This window comes from Danio rerio, chromosome 7, assembly GCF_049306965.1.
Source record: "Danio rerio strain Tuebingen ecotype United States chromosome 7, GRCz12tu, whole genome shotgun sequence".
In the NCBI taxonomy this organism is placed as follows: domain Eukaryota; kingdom Metazoa; phylum Chordata; class Actinopteri; order Cypriniformes; family Danionidae; genus Danio; species Danio rerio.
The window spans coordinates 77,090,001-77,107,500 of record NC_133182.1 but is presented as its reverse complement, the minus strand read 5'-3'; the positions used below and the strand labels follow the sequence as shown (position 1 = coordinate 77,107,500).

Here is a 17,500-nt window from a genome sequence, read left to right as displayed (position 1 = left end):
CTTTCATTGACACACAAACTTCGTTTTAAGAGATGAACTAAGGATTTTGAGCAAGAGGCTAACTTTTGCAGTTAATTCATGGTGTTTTGCTATTTGTACTTATTGTTTTGAGAAATGCACTTTTACTGTTTTGCAAATTTCAATTCCGATCTGAGAGATTTACCAAAGCAACTGAGAAAAGCTGTAAATAAATTCTCTGCTAATATCTCCTCAGGCTGATCCATGGCATCGGTCGGTCGGGTGACATCGCAGCTGTTCAGCCGAAAGCCGCCGGTTCGAGTCTTCTGAATAAAATCACTAATTCAGTAGTTCTGGACGTGCTGAAGCTCACAGGTACTGTCACTAATGCTCTGCACTGGGACCGATTTTTATGCAATAAATATATAATATAATGAATGTATAAGGCTGGCGCAGTGGGTAGCACTGTCGCCTCACAGCAAGAAGGTCGCTGGTTCGAGCCTCGGCTGGGTCAGTTAGCATTTCTGTGTGGAGTTTGCATGTTCTCCCTGTGTTTGTGTGGGTTTCCTCCGGGTACTCCGGTTTCCCCCACAGTCCAAACACATGTGCTGTTGGTGAATTTGGTAAGCTAAGTTGGCCGTAGTGTATGGGTGTTTCCCAGTGGTGGGTTGCGGCTGGAAGGGCATCCGCTGCGTAAAACCTATTCTGGATAAGTTGGCGGTTCATTCCGCTGTGGCGACCCCTGATTAATAAAGGGACTAGGCTGAAAAAAAAATTAATGAATGTATAAGGGGTGACACGGTGGCTCAATGGTTAGCACTGTAGCCTCACAGCAAGAAGCCTGCTGGTTTGAGTCCCGGCTGGGTCAGTTGCCGTTTCTGTGTGGAGTTTGCATGTTCTCCCTGTGTTGGCGTGGGTTTCCTCCGGGTGCTCCGGTTTCCCCCACAGTCCAAACACATGCGCTATAGATTAATTAAATAAACTAAATTGGCTGTAGTGTATGAGTGTGTGTGAATGAGTGTGTATGGGTGTTTCCCAGTACTGGGTTGCGGCTGGAAGGGCATCCGCTGCGTAAAATATGCTGGAATAGTTGGCGATTCATTCCGCTGTGGTGACCCCTGACAAATAAGGGACTAAGCCGAAGGGAAATCAATGAATGAATAATACATGTATGTACAATAGTGTGCACCAGTCTTAGGCCACTAGTATTTTCACCCAAGGTCTTGTGTAAAAATACTGTAAAATGAGGATGCTTTCAAAAGTAATGCATGAAAGCGTTTTATTTATCAATTAACTTGCATTAAATCAAATCAGCATTAGGTTTGAGCACGCTTTGCTTTGAAAACGCTTGCTACTCTTGCTTTCTTCAGGTAGCTTGGCAGGTGGGTTTACTGGCTAATGTTTCAGTAAGAGCCGTGGCTGTTCTCTGATGATCTGGTGTGTTTGTGCTGATGTTGACAGGCGTCCGCAGCGTGTCCTCGTGTTTCGTGGTGCCGATGGCCACAGGAATGAGCCTCACGCTGTGTTTCCTCACGCTCAGACACAGGAGACCAAAAGCACGTTATATTCTCTGGCCTCGCATTGACCAGAAGTCCTGTTTCAAGTCTATGGTGACCGCTGGTAAGATTCACTCACCACAGCTTTCAATACAGTTTCATTCCTAGCCCAGAGTATAGGTAGAACACATAGAAGAGAGATTAGAAATTAGACTATTCATTCATTAGACTATTCATTTATCTAAGTTTTAGGAACAACAGATAATAAATTGACTTCTAGTTCAACTAGAAGTCAAGCATTCATCAGCAATGTACTTTTATGTGTAGTAAATATGTTGAATATTTCCCTTTTGTAAGGCTTTGAGCCTGTGGTGATCGAGAATGTTCTGGAAGGAGACGAGCTGAGGACGAATCTGGAGGAAGTGGAGAGGAAGATTGAGGAGTTCGGGGCTGAAAACATCCTGTGTGTTCATTCCACCACTTCCTGTTTCGCACCGCGTGTCCCTGACAGGCAGGTCAAAACCACTGAGCAAAATAACACAGATTTTTTTGACTAAAGCAAACATTGAGCTATGCTAATGCTCTAAAGGCACATACTGACTAACAATTAAAACCGTTTAAAGGACAGAGCAGCTAAAAAGATGTTATAAAATAATACTTTTCTCACTAACGTCTAATGTCAAATTATTTGTAATCTTTTAAGAAACTGCCATGGAGACCTTAAGCATAAATATCTGCGATGTAATTTTATTATATTATATTATTTTTTATTATATTAAATTATATTATATTATATTTTCTATATATTCTATTCTATTCTTTTATATTATATATTATATTATATTATATTATTTTTATCATATTATATTATATTTTCTATATATATTATATTATATTTATTATATTATATTTATAATATTTTCTATATATTATATTATATTTATTATATATTATATTCATTATATTATATTATATTATATTATTTTTATCATATTATATCATATTATATTATATTTTCTATATATTATATTATATTATATTATATTTATTATATTATATTTCTTATATTATATTATTTTTATTATATTATATCATATTATGTTATATTATATTTTCTATATACTATATTATATTATATAAATTATATTATATTTATTATATATTACATTGTATTTATTATATGATATTATTTTATTATATTATATCATATATTATATTATATTTTCTATATATGTTATTTTTTTATTTATTATATTATATTTATAATATTTTATTTTCTATATATTATATTATATCTATTATATATAATATTATATTATATAATATTTTCTTTATATTATATTATGTTTATTATATTTTTATATTGTATTATATTATATTTATTATAAATTATATTATATCACATTTTATTGGATTAGATTATATTAGATAAAATATATATTTTTTAATTTTCGTCAATATTTTTTTATTCTAAAAATAAATTTATTTAGTGATCAGATCCATTTATTAATTGATTTTAAATACTTTTTATTTGTTTTGTTTATTACAGGTTAGAGGAACTCTCGGTTTTATGTGCCAAGCATGATATTCCTCACATAGTCAATAACGCTTATGGAGTGCAGTCGTCCAAATGTATGCACCTTATTCAGCAGGTAACACTTTACCTTTATTGAACTAATTTTTAGCCAATTTACTACAGCAATTAGCTTAATTGCACTAAAACGAAATTGTCTTACCTTTTTATAGGGGGCTCGGGTAGGGAGAATCGATGCCTTTGTCCAAAGTCTGGATAAAAACTTCATGGTCCCAGTCGGCGGTGCAATTATCGCTGGGTTTGATGAAAACTTCATTCAGGAGATCAGTAAGATCTACCCAGGTATGCACATTCTCCAAAAACACTAATTATGTAGTGTGTGAGTGATCTGTTACAAACGAAAGCAGTTGCGTTTATTTTATTTTATTTATTATTTAGGTGCATTTGCAGGTGAATAGTCTGAATTACAACAATAACATAATAACCCCTTAAAGATACACTCCATCTTTTTTTTTTTGAAAAAGGCTAATTTTGCATGTCTTCTTGAGTTCAACAGTTGACTTGAACCATTTGTTAATGCATTCAGCATATTTCTTGTTCTTTTAGCTTAGCTTAGCTTAGCATAATGAATTGAATCGGATTAGACCATTAGCATTTTGCAAAAAAAGAGTTTTGATCCTTTTCCTGACTGAAATGAAAGACTGATAGAAATTTAAAAATGACTATTGTCTAAGCCAATATTGCTAGGAACTATGCTCTCATTCTGACGTTATTGACTTGATTTTTGCCGTCAACTGCATTATTAAAGGATATTCTATGTTATGACATTGATAGGATCTTTTGTTGTTAAGATTAAGCTTCTTAATAATGGATGTTTTTTAAAGGGCATCTATTATGCAAACATCCCTTTTATATGGCAGCAGTGTGTGAATATAACCAGCTTCTAATGATAAACAGTAATTAGTTCTATTTTATAATAACCACGCTTGATGAAAAACACTTGACATGCTTTGTATGTGTCATCAGAAAGGGAAAAGCCCCACCTACTAGTGACCATCTCATTAGCATAACCCGCCCTAAGTGAGAAGCAGCCATCAGCCATTAAAGTTTTGCATCTTCCACTATGCTAATGCATATGCATTTGTAGCTCCGCCCTCTTTTGAAAAGAGCACAGTCTCATTTGAATTTAAAGCGACAGTCACCAAAATGGCAGAATTTGAATCAAAGCCTAAAGGCGTCAGTTTCAGAGAGTTATAAAATTACAGATTTATAACAGTTTTCAAAGATTTAATCTGTTTTACCAAGTTTGATTATTATAAAAATAGAATTAATTAATGTTTACCGTTAGAAGCTGGTTATATTCACACACTGCTGCCACACAACTGAGTTTAAACCCCTTATAAAAGTGGTTTGTGCATAATAGGTGCCCTTTAAAGGCAATTTTCTTAGTATTTTAATATAAATATAGTCATAACTCAGCCAAAAATCTGATGTTCCTGAAATTTAATTTCCAAAAACTAGACTCTAGACTGGTTTTGTGCTCCAGGGTCACGCATTATCTCATGCAATAAGTATCACACACTGTCGCCATGCAGTAATATGCAGTGCTGTTACATTAAAATCCCTCTCTGAGGTCTAGATTGAGTTTTTGAGCCGGTGGTTGTTTCCAATTGGCTCTCCGCACACTCTTTTCCTCCCTCTTTCTCTGCACTGCAGTGGAAATCCCGAGCACTGCTGCTGCTATTGATTCAGTGAGTCAGTCAGACAGGGGAACGCACTTATAATCTGCTCCGCTGTTTCTTCAGCTCTGAAATGCCTGACGAGAACCGCTGTGATGAACGGAAAGCAAATTGTGCTTGTAAAATTGTTTTGAATATGAAATTTTATATTCTAGGGATAACATGGTGGCTCAGTGGTTAACGCTATGGCCTCACAGCAAGAAGGTTGCTGGTTCGAGTCCAAGTGGGTTTCCTCCGGGTGCTCCGGTTTCCCTCACAGTCCAATGCAATGTGTGAGTGTGTGTGTGAATAAGTGTGTATGGGTGTTTCTTAGTACTGGTTTCTGGCTGAAAGGGCATTCGCTGCGTAAAACATATGCCAGAATAGTTGGCGATTCATTCCGCTGTGGTGACTTCTGAAATAGAGACCAAGAACGAATGAATGAAATAAATAATTTTTCTGTTATTATGACTATCATCACACCAGTATTCAAATTTGTTGATCATGTTTTGACTTACGGTTCTTACTGACTTTTCACTCACAAATTACAAATTACAAATCCCCTTGTTGGCGTTGGTTTCATTCGGATGCTCCAAACTCCACACAGAAATCCCCTATAGCACATGTGTTTGGACTGTAGGGGAAATCGGAGCACTCGCAGGAAACCCACACTAACATGGGGAGAACATGCAAACTCCACACAGAAATGCCAACTGGGTCAACCGGGACTTGAACCAGCGACCTTCTTGCTGTGAGATCTCAGTGCTAACCACTGAGCCACCGTGTTGCTGTAATTAGTAATTTAGTGCATTAAAATAGTTTTCAGACTACTGTTGCAATTGTAATCATATGTTTTGTGATGCTTCACTGTCAGAAATATCCATAAATGAGCAGTTTTTTTGTATTTTGTGACTCTTGTTTTAATTGTCAGTGTTTATTTCTGCATTTGAGTTGCATTATGAGATCTTGATCTTTCTTCCAACAACTTTTAACCTCGAAAAAATGGAAAAAGTGACTTTTATTAACATTTAAAATAGTTTGCGGTGCTATATTGCGCCTGGGTTTGTGTTGTATATCACACTACAGAAACCTTGTAATAAACATCCAGTATATTTCCTGTTATTTTACACACTTATTTCTCTATATATTATATAATTATTATATTATATTATATTATATTATATTATATTATATTATATTATATTATATTATTAGTGTTATTATATTATATTATATTATATTATATTATATTATATTATATTATATTATATTATATTATATTATATTATTAGTGTTATTATATTATATTATTATTAGTGTTATTATATATTATATTATATAATATTATATTATATTATTATTATTATTAGTGTTATTATATTATATTATATTATATTATTAGTGTTAATATATTATATTTTATTATATTATTATTATTATTAGTGTTATTATATTATATTATATTATATTATATTATATTAATATTTATTATATTTTTATTAGTATTAAATTATTTTATATTATATTATATTATATTATTTATTATATTGTATTATATTATATATTATTTATTATTTTATTTTCATTATATTATTAATAATAATAATAATATTATATTATTACAAACTACTAAAATGTCAATAAAAGTCACTTTGTTAAACTGTAGAAATGAATTTTCGACATCAAGAGTCGACAGAGCAAAGATCAACATCCCATAATGCAACCGTAAAGACATCAGAGTGTCTTTAATTAGTAATTAATTACTTTTTAAAAGTGAATTATCGAACACGGATTAATTTGATGTGTTTTTATGCAGGTCGAGCGTCTGCGTCTCCATCTCTAGATGTCCTCATCACACTGCTCACACTGGGAGCAAACGGATACAAGAAACTCCTGGCGGACAGAAAGGTGAATATATACATATTTCGGCATGACTTTAGTTTAGAGATCTGTGCGGGACTAAATTTTTAATCCCGCTCCCGCCCGCTCCCACCAGGTTTTAGCCCGAACCCGATCGCTCCCGCTTATATTTAGCATTTGTTGTCCCGCTGCCCATCCCACCCCGTTTTCTAGCCGAACGCTAGCTAAACGCAGTATCACGTTGTCTCATTCACATACATACATACGCGTGCTCGCTCGCTCGGGAGTCGGGAGCGATCTTGTTAGGCCGCCCGCTCCGTCCAAAGTTAAACCAGTTACCGACCGCTCCCACGCTTTATTCAGAAATTTCTTCTTGCGCAGACCTCTACTTTAGTTGTTAAATCCAAAAAATATGCATCACTAAAATCTCACAAAACAAATGATCTATATCTGTTAATTTGTTATATGATGTAGTCAGTTATGGGTGTCTCAGCATGATGAAAAAAGACGTGTGATGAAAAGAAAAAAGAAAAATAAGAACCAATATATTATTTATTGCACACTGTAACATACCTGCCAACACTGCTGTTTTTCCCGGGAGTCTCCCGTATTTCAGACCCATCTCCCGCCACCCTCCCGTCTTGTTATTTCTTCTCTAAAGCATTTAGTTATGCAGAAATTATTAAAATATAGTTGAAATAACGATACCTAAAAAAATATCAATACCAAATTAGAAACTTCTAAGTATCGATATATCGATACTCGAGCATCGAAGTGCCTAATTGCCAAACTTATTGCTTAATTTTTTCATGACCATGAGCAACATTTATGATTAAAAGCAGCGCATTATTATTTCGATGGGGGAAAATAAATGATTTCAGTTTACGTTGTAATTTATTTATTTATTTTAATTTCGGGTAAGTTCTGAAATATTTTAACATAAATAATTGAAATCACTTTAATCCCTGATTGAGAAGTATAGAGACAGGTGGGCGTATTATTAAAGAAAACACCATTAGACATAAGAAATGGAGTATTGATTTACCACTAATGCATCCGGTTATTAATAATTTACAGCTGTTGTGGATCATATAAGATGGTCTTTGTGGTCAGATTCAGCGGCCCAGCAGGTTTCAAAAGACAGAAAACAATGCTTTCACAGAAGTTACATGCTTTAAATAAATATACTTATCATAACAACGACTTAATGTAAAGCTTTCAGACACTTATTTGCATCATATTTGCATTACAGTAAAATGAAAGTTTGTTTGGATGGCGCAATGGTTAGCATGGTCACCTCACAGCAAGAAGGTTGCTGGTTCGAGTCCCGGCTGGGCCAGTTAGCATTTCTGTGTGGAGTTTGCATGTTCCCCTACAGTCCAAGCACATGTGCTATAGGGGATTGATGAACTAAATTGGCCGTAGTGTATGAGTGTGTGTGTGAATGAGTGTACATGGGTGTTTCCCAGTACTGGGTTGTGGCTGGAAAGGCATCCGCAGTGTAAAACATATGCTGGAATAGTTGGCGGTTCACTCCGCTGTGGCGACCTCAGGATAAATAAAGGACTAAGCTGAAGAAAAATGAACGAATGTAAACAATATTTAAACAAAGCCATGCATTACTTCAGGAGGAAAAATGGAAGAAGTGTGATTTAAATGTCGAAGCGGTGGTAATATTACGAACAGACAGGCACAGCAGGTTATTATTTTCACCCTGTAGGTCTCAGTCGTCTCGCTAAAAGCATTATAATAAGGCTTCGACTCCTTCAGTTCATCTATAATTGCTCCCAGTGGTGAAGCGCAGCTCTTGCAAACGCTGCTGGTTTCTGTGCACGCAAATGCATTCGACTTCAGATGACAAATCACATGCTGCACTGAAAAAAATGATGCATTGGATTTTTATTTTATTTTATTTTTTTAAAGGTAAGTGGTTGCAAACTATTAATATGGGCTGATTTTAAACAGTGCAGTAGGGGATTGTGTTCAGAAACGTGTTGTTGGGCTGGTTGAAAGTCTCTTCACATTCCAATAGTGCTGATTACGTAAATGATCTCAATGTGTTTAAATGTGTTTATATATTCTGGATAAGGCATAAAACTGAAAAATTTCGTTCAATTAAATATTGTCAGGTCGACAAATAACTCATTTACCACAGGCATCTCAAACTGTCAACAAATTTAAATGTGTATTTCTGCGCAGCCTCTTTAAGCAGACAGATGCGTCACTCGCACGTACATGTGAAGCACGCATGTACCGCTGACAGAGAGATCAGGCAAACTCTGCATCATCCTGAACTCCTTTCTGAAAGACCAGCATGGCCAAAAATGCAGAATCAAAACTTTTCTAAACCCTGAATCAGTATCAGAGTTACTTTTTGCACGCTGGAGGGAAATGACGTTATGCAGTTCAAAACGACGATCTGAAGGATCGCACCACGGCTGAAACAAAACAAACCACTGATATACATTGACCTAATAACCATGCCTTCACCTAATTAACCTAGTTAAGCCTTTAAATGTCACTTTAAGCTGACATTTCCATGAATTCGGTCAAACTACTCGGCTCGCATACTGATTTTAGCATATATAGGATGAAAGTATACGGTTTCGGACGCAGCCTGTGTGTTTGTGTGCTGTATATATGGCCCATGTAATCAGTCTTTGAGCAGCTCCCAGCTGTATGTGTGTGTATTTAAAGAAGAACTGGAACAGGTGTGAGTGTGTGGTGCATGACAGGATTTGTAGTTCCTTTGGTGACAGGATTGTACTCTGGGTGATAGTGAGTGTTCACTATCAGGGTTAGATCGCTGGTGATCATGACACTGACCAGGCCTATATATTTTATTATTAAATTATTATTATTGTATTATTAAATGTAGTAAATTATAATCATTTTGATTGGACAAGTGAAAATCTTTCCCTGCTGGGATATTCGAAAAAAATCCTAAGCATTAAACCCTGTACAAGTCTAAAATTTCATCCATAACGGCCTTAATAAGTCTTAAATTTAACTTGGTGAAACCTGCAGGACCCCCGTACTGTCATCATGACAAAGATAAAATAAATCAGTGATTAGAGATGAGTTCCCTACTGAAAAAAACAGCTTAAACCAGCCCAGGCTGATTGGCTGATTATAGCTGGTTGACCAGGCTGGTTTTAGAGTGGTTTTGGCCACTTTTAGGCTGGTTTCCAGCCATTTCCAGGCTGGTCTTAGCTGGTCAGGCTAGGAGATGACCAGCTAAAACTAGCTTAATCAGCCTAGCCAGGCTGAGAGTCCAGCCAAAACCAGCCTGACCAGCTAAGACCAGGCTGGAAATGGCTGGAAACCAGCCTGGAAGTGGCCAAGACCCCGCTAAAACCAGCCAACTAGCCTCGGCTGGTTTAAGCTGTTTTTTTCAGCAGGGTTATTAAAACTATTATGTTTAGAAATGTGTTGACAAAATCTGCTCTCCGTTAAACAGAAATTAGTGGAAAATAATTCCATAAGATTAAATCATCCTAATAATTCTCACTTCAGCTGTACCAAATTTAATAAATCCAATAATTCAGCGTGGGGGAAAGGTACAGGAGGCTGGAAAGCTGAAGCAGCTGCTGGGTTTACTGTAGGACAGCAGACGCCAAACCCAAAAAACATGCACCTTTAGCAGAAAGTGCGACAGAAGCGCTGTGTGTGGAGCTATTTATAACTGTGTTTATAATTTTGTGTGGCCCGCAGGAGCTGTACGGGCATCTGGCGCAGGAGCTGAGCGCTTTAGCCGCGAGACACGGAGAGAGACTGCTGAAAACACCACACAACCCCATATCACTGGGTGAGGAGTCATGCATAATGTAGAGCAAACGGCTGAAGGCTTCTGTACAAACGCTCAGTTAACACGCATTCTGCTGTAGTGAATGAAAATAGCTGCAGAAATGTTTTGGGTATGAGGCTCAAGGTTTGGCTGGTTGGCGTAAACCCCTGCTGGCAGATCCTGTAAATACACCATCTGGCTCCATCTTTCGCTATTGGCGACTGCTGAATCAGGCTTGTGGAAAATAAGAACAAAATGAAATAAAAGACCATTTAGACAATTTAACACTTGTTTATTGTTCAAATTGACTCCCCTTTCATTATGTTGGCGGCTGTTTTTACCCCATTGACTTCCATTATAACCACATGTTTTGATTGCAAAGCCATGACAGCATAACATCTTGATTGTTGGTGGTTTTCCCTGTTGGGAAGAGGTCAAATTTATTATTTGTACTGTTGATCATTAGTTGGCTGCATTAACCCTTTAGATAGACCTGTGCATTGACGTTTCTGGCCTTTATATGGAGTTAAGCAGCAGATTATAGTGTGTGTGCGCAGAAATACACTTACTGTGTTTAATATGTTCTGAGAGCTGAGCTTCTTATTTTGATTTGTTTCAGACATATGAAGGTACACTACCTGATAAGTCTTTTTGCCTATCCAAGTTTTAGGAACAGCAAATAATAACTGGGCTTCTAGTTGATCGTTTGTTGTCTGATATGGCTTATATGAAAGGCAAAGGCCTCTAGATGACACTTGTTTGAGCACAATAAAATCTGATCATGTCTTGATTTTGAATGATTTCATTAGGACAGTAAGGTCTGACTCTGCTTAGACTAAAGTCTCATCACTGAACAGAAATAATGTCCAGTATAGAATATAAAGTCCTGCTGCAGTGGAGACAGAATGAATATTGTGTCTGACTCCATCATGAGCTTGGAGGACTGCATCCATACATCTCTGACATGACTCAAATCACTGATTAATAAAGTCATCTGGAATGAAGAAGAAAGCGTTTCTGCAGGACTCCCAGAGCTCATCAAGACTCTTTGTGTTCATCTTCAACGCCTCCTCCTTCATCTTACCCCAGACGTGCTCAATAATGTTCATGTCTGGTGACTTGGCTGGCCAATCCTTGAGCAGCTTGAGCTTCTTTGCTCTCAGGAGCTTTGATGTGGAGGCTGTAAGTATGAGAAGGAGCGCTATCCTGCTGGAGAATTGTCCCTCTCCTGTGGTTTGTAATGTAATGGGCAGCACAAAAGTCTTGATATCTCAGGCTGTTGATGTTGATCATCCACTCTGCCACTTTTCCAAGTCAAGTTATTATTTGTTGCTCATACAACGGGGATTTTTATACACAACAAGACTTTTATCAGGTAGTGTAAGTGCTCAAAGGTCTTACACAGACTGTAACTCTTCCCAACAGGGAAAACCTCCAACAGTCTGCATGATTATATGCTGTCATTGCTTTTCATCGAGTGTTTATATCACAACTCAAATAACTGCATGTGTTCTTGTGTTCTCCAGCGATGTCCCTGAACCATCTGGAAGCCCACAGTAGCTCTGCAGTCACTCAGCTGGGCTCCATGCTCTTCACCAGGCAGGTTTCTGGAGCCAGGTGAGCTTCTGACCTTTTTATATTTATCTTAGAATTTCACATCAGAGGGGAAATTAAAAGGTTTCCTCAGTTTTCGCATGGCATTAAACCTAATATCATATACTCTATGAAGCCAACTAAATACTAACCTTTGGATGAATAGTTGTGATGCAGAAATCTGTGTTTGTTGAATGACATTTAAGGTGTGGCTTCAGTCTCCATGGTGAAGCTTTTGTGTACAACTCACTTCTTAAGTGCTAGAGATTTGACTGAATGAATATTTCCACATCCCAAAGCTGCATTTTGTGTGTTTATATTTTCCGCCGGACAGCGGCTGACCTGCTGTAATATTGATGAAATCTTCTCTCTGCCGTCCGCTTTCATTATTTAAATGGGAGTCATTCTCGTTCTCATGGGTTTCGCTTCAGCATTATCCTCTTCACCCCTTTTAGCCTGTCAAAAGCTATACACTCTATATCTGCAGTGATGGATGTGCAATGAATAAATATCATGGAAGAGTTTAAGACCGAACAAAGAAAGTCTGTTGTGAATTTGGAAAGTGTAAAATGTTATTAATTCATAAAGATATTTGCCATCTGTTTGGACCGTTTGACTCATCATTTTTTACAGAACTGGTTCAATTAATTACTACTGGTAAGATATTGGTCATCGTAGTGATAATATTAGGATGGCACAATTAAGTAGAACAAGCAACACAGGCTTATTGTGAATACATACCCCTGTATACATTTCTGGAGAACGCAAAATATGTAGCTAGATGTACATATGGCTGCATTTCGCTTTTAAAACGAACGCTATGGGGCAGTTTGACGCCTCCGATAGCTTCTGGTGGGCGGGTCAATCGGTGCTTTTGAAAACACTGTAGGTTGGGTTTAGGGACGGGCGGTGGGCGGGTCAATTGGTGCTTCTGAAAACACTGTGGGTTGGGTTTAGGGAAGGCGGTGGGCGGGTTAATCGGTGCTTTTGACAACACTGAGTTGGGTTTAGGAAAGGGGGTGGGCGAGTCAATCAGTGCTTTTGAAAACACTGTGGGTTGGTATTAGGGAAGGTGGTGGGCGGGTCAATTGGTGCTTCTGAAAACACTGTGGGTTGGGCTTAGGAAAGGGGGTGGGCGGGTCAATCGGTGCTTTTGAAAACACTGTGGGCTGGGTTTAGGGAAGGGGTGGGCGGGTCAATTGGTGCTTCTGAAAACACTGGGTTGGGCTTAGGGAAGGGGGTGGGCGGGTCAATCGGTGCTTTTGAAAACACTGTGGGTTGGTATTAGGGAAGGGGCGGGCGGGTCAATCGGTGCTTTTGAAAACACTGTGGGTCGGGTTTAGGGAAGGGGGTGGGCGGGTCAATTGGTGCTTCTGAAAACACTGTGGGTTGGGTTTAGGGAAGGGGGTAGGCGGGTCAATCTGCTTTTGAAAACACTGTGGGCTGGGTTTAGGGAAGGGGGTGGGCGGGTCAATCGGTGCTTTTGAAAACACTGTGGGTTGGGTTTAGGGAAGGGGGTGGGTGGGTCAATTGGTGCTTCTGAAAACACTGTGGGTTGGGTTTAGGGAAGGGGGTAGGCGGGTCAATCTGTGCTTTTGAAAACACTGTGGGCTGGGTTTAGGGAAGGGGGTGGGTGGGTCAATTGGTGCTTCTGAAAACACTGGGTTGGGTTTAGGGAAGGGGTGGGCGGGTCAATTGGTGTTTCTGAAAACACTGTGGGTTGGCATTAGGGAAGGGGGTGGGTGGGTCAATTGGTGTTTCTGAAAACACTGTGGGTTGGGCTTAGGAAAGGGGGTGGGCGGGTCAATCGGTGCTTTTGAAAACACTGTGGGTTGGGTTTAGGGAAGGGGTGGGCGGGTCAATTGGTGCTTCTGAAAACACTGGGTTGGGCTTAGGGAAAGGGGTGGGCGGGTCAATCGGTGCTTTTGAAAACACTGTGGGTTGGGTTTAGGGAAGGGGCGGGCGGGTCAATCGGTGCTTTTGAAAACACTGTGGGTCGGGTTTAGGGAAGGGGGTGGGCGGGTCAATTGGTGCTTCTGAAAACACTGTGGGTTGGGTTTAGGGAAGGGGGTAGGCGGGTCAATCTGTGCTTTTGAAAACACTGTGGGCTGGGTTTAGGGAAGGGGGTGGGCGGGTCAATCGGTGCTTTTGAAAACACTGTGGGCTGGGTTTAGGGAAGGGGGTGGGCGGGTCAATTGGTGCTTCTGAAAACACTGTGGGTTGGGTTTAGGGAAGGGGGTGGGCGGGTCAATTGGTGCTTCTGAAAACACTGTGGGTTGGGTTTAGGGAAGGAGGTAGGCGGGTCAATCTGTGCTTTTGAAAACACTGTGGGCTGGGTTTAGGGAAGGAGGTAGGCGGGTCAATCTGTGCTTTTGAAAACACTGTGGGCTGGGTTTAGGGAAGGAGGTAGGCGGGTCAATCTGTGCTTTTTAAAACACTGTGGGCTGGGTTTAGGGAAGGGGGTGGGCAGGTCAATTGGTGCTTTTGAGAACACTGTGGGTTGGGTTTAGGGAAGGGGGTGGGCAGGTCAATTGGTGCTTTTGAGAACACTGTGGGTTGGGTTTAGGGAAGGGGGTGGGCAGGTCAATTGGTGCTTTTGAGAACACTGTCGGTTGGGTTTTGAGGAGTGGGTGGGTCAGTTAGTGCTTTTGAAAACATTGTCAGTTGGGTTTAGGGAAGTGGGTGGGCGGGTCGATCGGTGCTTTTGAAAACAGTGTTGTTTGGGTTTAGGGAAGGCGGTGGGCGGTTTAATCGGTGCTTTTGAAAACACTGTTGGTTGGGTTTAGGTAAGGCAGTGGGCGGGTCAATTGGCGGAGCTACAAATGTGTCAGATTCAAAAACAAGATTGATGTCCTATGCTAATGAGGGAGAGATAGTCACTAGTGGGCGGGGCTTTCCCGCCCACGTACAAAGGGAGAATGTCAATCAAAGTGTTCCTGCAAACATGTGATTATTCAAAAAGAGAATTAATTCATTTTTACCAATTTTACAACTGTGTTTAAACCACTTATGATTTTTGCATAATAGTTGCCCTTTAAAACTATTATGTTCCGAAATGTGTTAAAAAAATAAACACACACCTGGCAATAAAAGCTCTTTCTGATTCTGATTGTGATTACATTCATACTATTAAATGGCATAGACAATAATAATAATAATAATAATAATAATAATAATAATAATAATAATAATAATGGTGATGATGATGTATTTTGTGTGTTGTTGTCAGGGTGGTCCCGTTAGGAGTGCAGCAGACTGTGAGTGGACACACCTTCAGTGGCTTTATGTCCCACTCCGAGGCCTACCCCTGCCCATACCTCAACGCTGCGTCTGCTATCGGAATAACCAAAGGAGACGTCACCGTGTGCATGAAGAGACTGGAGAAATGCCTGAAAATCCTGAAGAAAGAGAAAAGTGACCCTGCAGATCTGGAGGCGGAAGATGGAGAGCTGGAGGAGAGCCCACAGAGATCCACAGAGTTGCGTGTGTAGGGATGTTTATGATGATATTGTGGCTGTAATGCTGTGTGTGTGTGTTGTGTTTGAATGTTGATTTATCCGCATAAGGCTATGATAGATCTGTGCTAAACTGAAGCACTTTGTGTAACTGGACAGATAGTAATAAATATGATTTCATTGTTTTAAATCATCCTGTGCTGTTGGCTTTTTTTATTTGATTTTTGACTGTGACTCAGTGGTTAGCACTGTCGCCTCACAGAAAGAAGGTTGCTAGTTCAAGTCCCGACTGGGTCAGTTGGCCTTTCTGTGTGAAGTTTGCATGTACTCCTCGTGTTGGCGTGGGTTTTCACCTCCCCCAGTCTAAAGACATGCGCTATAGGAGAATTGAAGAAACTAAATTGGCCGTAGTGTATGTGTGTGAATGAGTGTGTGGATGTTTCCCAGTACTGGGTTGCAGCTGGAAAGAGCATCCGCTGTGTGAAACATATGCTGGAAGAGTTGGTAGTTCATTCTGCTGTGGTGACCCCTGATGAAAATGAATCAATAATCTGAGACCAATCCCTGGATAAGCATAAGATGGGTGCATGGATGGAATAATTATTTTAAAATGTATTAATATTATGGTACATTTTGTTGTTATTATTTTTAATATTAATATTTTATTATTATTTAAATGACAAAAGTATCAAAATAATGATTTTGTAAAAAATATTTATAACAAAGTATATAACAGTTATCATTATTTTTTATTTTATTTTATGGCACATTATTATTATTATTATTATTATTATTATTTAGATACTTTTATTTAGGAGTTTGATCAGTTTTGGCTTTTAAAAATAAATATTAAAATAGATATTAAAATAAAAAATATTAAAATAAATATTCAAGTAAATGAAAGATATAAAAAAAAAACAATATTAAAATAACAATTAAAATAAATAACATTAAAATAAATACTAAAATAAATACTTAAATAAATATTAAAATAGATATTATGAAAATAAATATTGAAATAAATATTGAAATAATTATTAAAATAGATATTAAGATAAAAGATTAAAACAAAAGATATTAAAATAAATTATAGATATTAAAATAAATATAAAAATAAACAACATTAAAATAAATATTAAAATAAATACTAAAATGAATATTTAAATAAATATTAAAATAGATAATATTAAAATAAATATTCAACTAAATATTGAAATAGTCATTAAAATTTAAATATATATATATATATATATATATATATATATATATATATATATATATATATATATATATATATATTTAAAACATTTTTAATTAAATTATAGATATTAAAATAGATATTAAAATAAATATCATTAAAATAAATGCTAAAAAAGATATTAAAATAAATAATAAAATAGACATTAAAATAGACTTAAAATAAATATTAAAATATATATTGAAATAAATAACATTGAAATAAATACTAAAATAAATAGTAAAATAAACAGTAAAATAAATATTAAAATAGTTATTAAAGTAATAACTATAAATAAATAGTAAAATAAATATTAAAATAGTTATTAAAATAAATTGTTAAAATAAAATATAAAAATAAAAATAGATATAAAAAAAATAGTAAAAGGAATATTAAAATAGATAATAAAATAAATGACATTAAAATAAATACTAAAATAGATATTAAAATAAATTGTAAAAAATCTTAAAATAAATATTAAAACAAATAATAACAAAATTGTTATAAAAATGATATTAAAATAAATAATAGATATTAAAATAAATATTAGAATAAATAATATTTAAATAAGTATTGAAATAAATAATATAAAAATTTTTTTAAGATAAATATTAAATCATTTTTAGAGATTTGCCAATACAGATTTGAAAATATATCAGTATTTAAAAATGATTTAATATTTACTTGAATGAATGTTAAAGCTACACAGTAGTTTCAGTGCAGCGCACACAGATGAAGTCAGAATTATTCGCCCTACTTTGAATTTTGCTTTATTTTTCAAATACTTCCCAAATGATGTTTAACAGAGCAAGGACATTTTCACAGTATGTCTGATAATATTTTTGCTTCTGGAGAAAGTCTA

General features: G+C 36.7%; 1 protein-coding gene across 2 annotated transcripts in view; it reads left to right on the top strand.

The window, feature by feature from the left end:
* Positions 1 to 15,594, top strand: part of sepsecs (Sep (O-phosphoserine) tRNA:Sec (selenocysteine) tRNA synthase) — a 19,201-nt gene extending 3,607 nt beyond the window's left edge. The window contains exons 3-11 of one of the 2 annotated variants that reach the window (XR_012382321.1): positions 215 to 333; positions 1,420 to 1,578; positions 1,812 to 1,969; positions 3,004 to 3,106; positions 3,201 to 3,330; positions 6,523 to 6,614; positions 10,281 to 10,374; positions 11,880 to 11,970; positions 15,176 to 15,594. Coding sequence is in view for 1 of the 2 variants with exons in the window: in NM_200154.1 (NP_956448.1) it covers positions 215 to 333; positions 1,420 to 1,578; positions 1,812 to 1,965; positions 3,004 to 3,106; positions 3,201 to 3,330; positions 6,523 to 6,614; positions 10,281 to 10,374; positions 11,880 to 11,970; positions 15,176 to 15,437 (1,204 nt within the window). In the remaining variant the exon portion in view is untranslated. 2 annotated transcript variants of the gene reach the window in all.
* Positions 15,595 to 17,500: the final 1,906 nt, after the last annotated feature.